This window comes from Macrobrachium rosenbergii, chromosome 12, assembly GCF_040412425.1.
Source record: "Macrobrachium rosenbergii isolate ZJJX-2024 chromosome 12, ASM4041242v1, whole genome shotgun sequence".
NCBI classification, from domain to species: Eukaryota; Metazoa; Arthropoda; class Malacostraca; order Decapoda; family Palaemonidae; genus Macrobrachium; species Macrobrachium rosenbergii.
In genome coordinates this window covers 27913884-27921447 of record NC_089752.1, presented here as the reverse complement: position 1 = coordinate 27921447, position 7564 = coordinate 27913884, and the positions used below count along the sequence as shown (strand labels likewise).

The following is a 7564-nucleotide window of genomic DNA, read 5'->3' as shown; positions in this document are numbered from 1 at the left end:
GCAGAACAGAAAAGCAACCTGAACAGGAAAAATGGTAATTCTAAGCCGCAGTTCCGCGGTGAGCTAGACTATGGCAACTGACGTTTTCCTATGTTATTTTAGTTGCTTTACAAGAATTTAAAGTAAAATTTCGTCGGCCGGCTGTAACTAAACTGTAATTGACTTTTGAAGACTACACGACTGGGTAGATCTAAGCCGTCATTCTGCGGCGAACCCCCCACCCGCCTCCATAGCTAATACGGCAAAATTGTAACCAGTAAACACCCCTAAAAATACCAACCTAACGTACAGCCGGCCAACAAAATATTACTTTATATTCTTTAAAGCAAGTAAAATAACAGGAAAACGTCAATTGCCATTGTCTAGCTCACCACGGAACTACGGCTTAGAATTACCATTAAGGTACTTCCAGTTGTGCTTGTTACTCACCAATATCAATCCAGGCACAAATGCGACAGCGATAAAGACTGAAGTTGTAGCAATGATGGGTAATCAATGCAGAGACGTCGAAAACTCACTTCTGACTATACATAAACGAGGCCCGTCTGATGGGCTGAATGAGGGCTGATTGCAGGGTCCCAAAGTAAGTATATAAAACGCACACATGATGATTATGAAATATAAGTAACTGAAAACAAGAATGTGCCGCCCTACATATCTACGAGTTAAAGGCACCTACTATAAAGACACCAGCTGTCATGTTGGCTAGCCGGGTAGGTCAACTACCTGCGTTCAAGCAATCAACCTCAGAGCAGCAGGAATATGGAAAACGTTAGGTTAAACTACCATTCGCTAAAGAATGAGTAACTTCAGTGAGCACAAATTTGGAATGAATTTATCATTATCAATTTAAACATCCTCAAACTTGATTACTATGTTTGCAGTAGAAGATTCGCTTAAATAAAATAGCGCGAGAACTAAATTATATAAGGAAATACTCATTACCTGGTTCGAGCTGGATGACTGAATAGCCCCTTCGAAAATTACAAAAGAAGCAATGTCAGGGTGGAAAAATATAATTATAAAATCATTCGCATCAAAAGCTACGACGGTATCCAACAATATTCTCGTTAGTTGCAGCAAAACTGCCATATGAAAAAATTTGTTTTCCTACAATTATTGTACATCACGCCCGACTAACTGGCAATACAGTCGCATAAGTGAATTTATAACGGGAAAGATTGCTACTCAGTTCTAAAATTAAAAAAAATTAGATAACGATTGGAAGTGACAAGAAGATAAGAGACAAAGCCCCAAGTATGGTTGACGAAAATGTTTTAATATATCCAACGAGGCAGCCTAGGTATGTTAAAATGATGACTGCTAAAAAAAAAAAAAAATGGGGGCCGTAGTGTACTTACAAATACCTTCCTCCTCCTCAGCCTTAACACTTGGAGTTTCCGAACTGTTGTCTGATTTTGTCTACTGTCAATTGTCGCGTTTCACCTATTTCACTTTCCGTTCTTAGTACTTTGTTTCATACATAGTATTTATTCCGAGGAAACTCTCTGCATGCAAGATTTTGGCCTTTTCGGCTTGTTCCATATGAACGTGCTCATCAATATTTCGAAATTTAAAACAGGAAATATTTGAACAAGATAACACTCGTAGATCGAAATATTCCGTCAAGTGCGATGATAAACTGATTTCAAAGGGGTACGTTTCGTTAAAAGTTAGAAGGAATCTTTGTACAGACATTGAATCTTTATCAGGAATGTCTATCAGAATGACAATTTTTCCAGTAGCCATGAGACCTGGGAAAAATAAGACGAGAGGCCGTCTTAGCATTAAAACATTGATGCAAACTTTCACCAGAATCTAAATATAAGAGTAATGTAGGCGTTGTCCAGTGGACATCTGAAAATTAAAGATAAGGGGAAAATGCCTTGAGCAAGGGAAAACTGTGATCAATACATATAAATCTTGTCGGCATCAGTGTACAGGTTTCTCTGTAAATGTAGATAGGTACGTGTCAACTCCACCACCTAATTACTGAATTTCACTACATTAAACAAACACGACGGATTTCAACCCCAGAGTTGGAACTGGAAAAACGGTAAAAAAACGTTACGGACCGTTCGAAGATCAGATCATAGTACCGTACTTGCATCCGCTATACTTAGAAATGTATGGATACACGTTATGTTTCATCAGAGGGAGAGCGGTGTCACACAAGCGCGCTCTCTGGTATCTTTAAGCAAATACAAACTTCGAAAAAACAAGTAATTAAGAAAGGCAACACTGAAAAGGCCTGAGATGATGAAAGCTAATTCAATTGCTACCGTTATTGGCCACTTGGTGCTAAATTTGGTGATATGCCACAAAACGCGATAAAGTAACACAGCCAGTGGTGCACACAGTATGATAAGGCCACTCCTTAGCATATGAATGACGCCTTGAGTCATGCTGACATGACAATTATCTTCACTTGCAAACGTAAAAGTTCTCGAACAAAGGAACCTATCTTTGGCCCTTGCTATTCACTAGTCTTTCACATCCACGGCTACAGAGCTGAACTGGAATGAAATGCCCATTCTGTGTATTTATCAATTTTGGCAAAAGAAGTAACAAACTTATTCTTTAATCAAAAACAATGGGAAGAACCGTATTATTTCGAACAGAAATACTTGATTCTAGGAAGGGAAATCACGCGAGTACTTAGTAATGTCAACCCTTTGGTAACGTTCGTTATCATCGTTATCAGGACGATAAAAAAAAAGAAGAGCTAAAGGGAGACACACTAAGGCTATAATCACTGTTAATTATTATAAGAACTGACCGGCTGTGGTAGGAAAGTACTTATGAATTTGACCGGACTGCCGTACTGACGGCTGAGGTTAGTATTTGAGGTCACAAACTCAGAGAAAGGTAGTCTAGTCGGTACGTATTCAATTCCAGAGCACTGAATTCCTTAGATTACTCTGTACTCTGGAAGAAAGGGAGTGGAAATGGAGGTAAGTGAAAGGGGCCGAAGGGACGCTTTTAACACTCTTTGGTAATGCCTACAGCTTACCGGGTAGGCTAAGCTGTAGGCACTACACCCCTACGGGAGCCATTTTGAGATTACAGCACAGTTTGCAAGAATGGTAGGCATTTCCTTATGAGATACCCGAATCTTTGGAAGCTGAGCCGTTTTTATTTTCTTTGAGAGCAGGATGATGTTGGCAAGTCTCGTCTTTCTACGCTTCTCAGAGACGTTTTTTCTGGGTATTTTGCGGCTACTCAAGTGTGTCATCTATAGCACCTTTATTCATCACATTAAAAGTTCAAGTTCTTCCAGCAATCTGTTTCTTGAATATCAATTTTAATAAAACAAGTTACTGCATACTTTCGTTACTATTCGATGCCTTAAAACAAATGTCTTTCTCCACGGTGGCATATTAGGTCAGGGTGTACGTGTTACGGTTTATAACAAGGCACCGGAATATAAGGTACGTTAGGAATCTCAGGTATGGCCTGCGGCCAATGAAGGTAGTTAAGAAATCCGGTACAGAAAAAGAAGAAAAATCTCTAAAAATAATATGACGAATATTTAGGGTATTTCCAACATGAAAGATTGATTATATCTTCGTACAGATCTGGACGAATAGCTCGAAATACGACCTTTAACTTGCATATTTTCCTTTTATTAACTTGCTTGCGATGTCGCTGGCTACTGGCGACGTAACGCCAGTTAAACATACAAATAAAATAACACAATCTCATAAGACACGTTTGGCAAAGCATTCCATCAGGAAGACGTCTGATTTCAGTTTTGGCAGCCCTGCCTTAAGACGATATTATATCAGTTCATTATCTCTAAAGAAAAAAAAAAAAGAAATCTTCAGCGTCACCGGAGATTATCTTTGTTCTTATGTGCTGTCATTATCCTACACGAAGATATTTTGATAACTATCAGTTTATATAAACACACACATCAGCGTCATCACAAACACAACCATACAACTTGAGATTCAACAAAAGATAAAAAATGTTACCACTTGAATAAAAATAATCACCGAGATTATAAGGTAATCTTATCAATTATGTCACGCAAAAAACACCCAAGAAACTCATTCAGTATCACCAGTACTTCTTTTACGTCATCTATTCACCCGTATCGAGCTTCTCTCCTCCTCACACTCGGTCCTTTCGAACTATATTTTTTCCTATGACTGGACATCTCAAAACACACTTCTCCATTCTTGCACCTATACTAACTTTCTTAACACTTCTCTGCATCTCCACATTTATTATCGTTTCAATAATTCCAATACCACATGTATTTGCAAAAAATTTATCTCCACCGTTTTTTATTGTTCGCATCTAAAATCCATACTTCACTTCAACAATCTATTCATACATTCCAACCTAGACTTTCATAGATATGTCAGGTTTCCGCCCAATCTTTTGCACGTACACCGATACCTTCCGCGGTTCACTTGTTCTGTGGCTCACCTTTTCTCCCACCCTACCATCATCTGATATATTTACTTCTGACTCTACTGCACTTAGCCATTTGGTATGTATGTATGTATGTATGTATGTATGTATGTATGTATGTATGTATGTATGTATGTATGTATGTATGTATGTATGTATGCATAAAAACCCAAGATTTATAGTTATTAAAATCAAGAGGAAAAAATTCTCCAAGTATCTGTGGATGTATTACAGTTCAAGTAAATACAAAAACTACGAAAAATGACGTATTCATTTTCCAAAGGGGGTGGAAGCATACGAGCCCGACACTGATAAAGAATCAAAACTTTTTAAAAGATAAGGCGATAAGAGAGTGAAAGAGAAGGAAAGAGAGACTCAGTGAGAAAAGTAGTGTGTCGATGAGAGGAACCGCTGAGGCAGTTGGGATGTTAAAAGTCAAGGGGCAAAGTTACAAGCATCCTCGTCATCTTTAAGACGAAAGTAGGTTGACTGCAGTTTTGGATACATCTTGGCCTGGATCAAAGTTGGTCAGAAGTGCTACTGAAATGATCGTTTGTATTTTAGTACGTTCCTGAAAGCAAAACACTGGTTTTTAGAAATATCTTGGCGCCACACAAATAGTTCATACTTGGTGTTTTAGTGAAAGTTCACATTTCTAAAAATCGCAAACCAAATGCCTTTACGAATGTTCTAAACAGTTTAATTATGACTCGCGTCACTTCTTGACTCTCATACTGCCGACCCGGATTTCGTGTCCTTATATAAGTGATGAACTTTTCGAGCTCGGTAAAGTCAAAGAAGTTGGACAGCTTTGTACGAAGAGACCACAAGGAACAGATGAAAAGCAAAAGGCAGAGAACAAAAGATTTATAACATCGGAGAAACAATGTTGTACCTCTCATGTACCGCTGGATTTAAACACATCAGATAATGAGGCACATTCTAACAATTTGGTGTTGTGGAAATGAAATAATAGCTCTGAATATGCCTGTTGTTGTTATGCCAAATTATATGTTATTTAAAAGTGATTTTCTTCGAGCTATCTGATTTAAAATATATACAAATGTCACTTTAAAGATATCTAAAACAACTTAATTCGGAGCAATTTCCTCATTAGATTGACAGCTGCAATTTCATCATGGAATGACTGCATTGGTGAATCAAATTACGAAATAGATTTCCCTTTACAATAAGGAAGTTCTTTTCTGTTCTTTAAAAGGATAACACAGTTTCACCTTTCACTCAGACCCAACAGTAGTAGTAGTAGTAGTAGTAGTAATATAAAGTTGGTATTACTATGTTAGCTGAACTCCAAAGAAAGTAAAATTTCGAATTACAAAAATAAGATGTCACTGAAATTGTTAAGAGGCGAGTATCATTATAAAATCCTCTTGTACAGAATCTGGCTTCGCGCAACGCTCGGGCACCAAAAGGCATAATGATAACGCTAAGATGTAGTGAAAGCCCTGTAGATTTCAAACGGATACCCTAGTTTTTCCATAATAATAATAATAATAATAATAATAATAATAATAATAATAATAATAATAATAATAATAATAATAATACCTGAAGATGCTAAAACTTAAAGTCCAGTTGCGTTTGGAAACTGGAAGACAAATCTAAAACTCACGAGTTGAATGAATTTAATTCGTTAGTAATTTATGTCTACTTTTGAGAGAGAGAGAGAGAGAGAGAGAGAGAGAGAGAGAGAGAGAGAGAGAGAGAGAGAGAGAGAGAGAGAATTGAAATAGGGATAAAGAATGAAAAAGAAAAATTCGGGATTTGTAAGTGTTATGGAACAGAAATAATGCTTTCCGAGAAAACAGCTAAAGAAAAAGAATATGCGATTGCTTGAAGAACGGGCTAGTGAAAAAAACTTGTTAAAAGTTCAAATTTAAACCATAACTAATGAGATTCTCTCCATGTCTCTCGGTGGTCTTGCGTAAAGGGATTAATGACATTACGCAAAATAAATAAATAAATAAATTCTGATATCGTAACCAGCATGAAATTTATGATAAAATCCAGGTACAGAAGGAAACTTTGCCGGCAATCTGGAGATTAAGCTATCAATATTTGGCGACCCAAACAGCAGTTGTCAACAAGTATCTAAATGACTTTCAAATGTTATTGCCCGAACTTTATGACAGATTTCAATATTGATAAAGTAAATGATATGATCAATATCAGATATTTTATCAAATGAAAGCATTTGTCCTATTGCTTCGTGAAAGAAAAAAAAAAGCGTTCGGAGACGAAAAATCTTCACAAAGAGTGAGCAATCCAACGATACCCTCACCCCATCACAATCCTCGCCCATCGGGTCCGTTGTCTACTGTATATCCGGGTCTATTCCCAATCTAATCACTTGTTGTCAGTCACGAGACTCGTTTTTAGTGAAAATTTTCATAAAAAGTAAGATTATTACATTATTAGTGCAAAGAAGGTCTTCTTAAATGATCAGGAGAAGATGAATTGTATCATCGGGATAAGACGAACGGTAAAATGTCGATTTGAAACGTTCCCAGTGCTTACAGGTAACAGAAGCATAACTTCCTCTCCGTTCAGCTGCGCCTTGCAAAATTAACTGGTAAACCTAGGGTGCCTCTTTGAGAGTGGACAATAACCTCTGTACCACGGCCTATCATATCATTGGGTTTGCATCTCCTTGTCTGAATGATGGCAAAATATTAAACACGTTTTAATTCGCTTTTTCTTGGGTTCATTTCAGGATATTGCGTCTGCAGTAGTTGAACCACCAACCTCAGATTACCCAGACATCATGTGTCTTCAACTTTGCTGCGACCCTTACAAGCTTACATATATTGCTGCTCTTTACACAGCCGTAAGTGTCGCTCTCTTTCTCTCTAAATGAAGTGACATTCATAAGATCTAATTCATCAATACTGTCTTGAATTCTATCAGAGTAACACATCATACGAAGAAAAAAACGTTTACCTTGTCAACATTCAGCTGTTTTAGAGACTCCGAATAACAATAACCTTTTTCTTGTTTATCAAATCCACATATATTGCTAAAAGTATACTTAAATCCCTTAAGCTTTTCGAGGATTACTATCCTTATCATCGGAGGGAATGAAATTGAATTAGAATATTACAGAGACAAATGTTTGTGTCCG

The 7564-nt window shown here is 37.3% G+C and overlaps 1 protein-coding gene across 1 annotated transcript in view; it reads left to right on the top strand.

Moving 5' to 3' along the window:
• Positions 1–4768: 4768 nt before the first annotated feature.
• LOC136844466 (uncharacterized) overlaps positions 4769–7564 on the top strand; it is a 133061-nt gene continuing 130265 nt past the window's right edge. The window contains exons 1-2 of the mRNA XM_067113729.1: positions 4769–4902; positions 7157–7270. Coding sequence (XP_066969830.1) covers positions 7208–7270 — 63 coding nt within the window. The 5' untranslated portion in view covers positions 4769–4902; positions 7157–7207. The remainder of the gene's footprint in view (positions 4903–7156; positions 7271–7564) is intronic.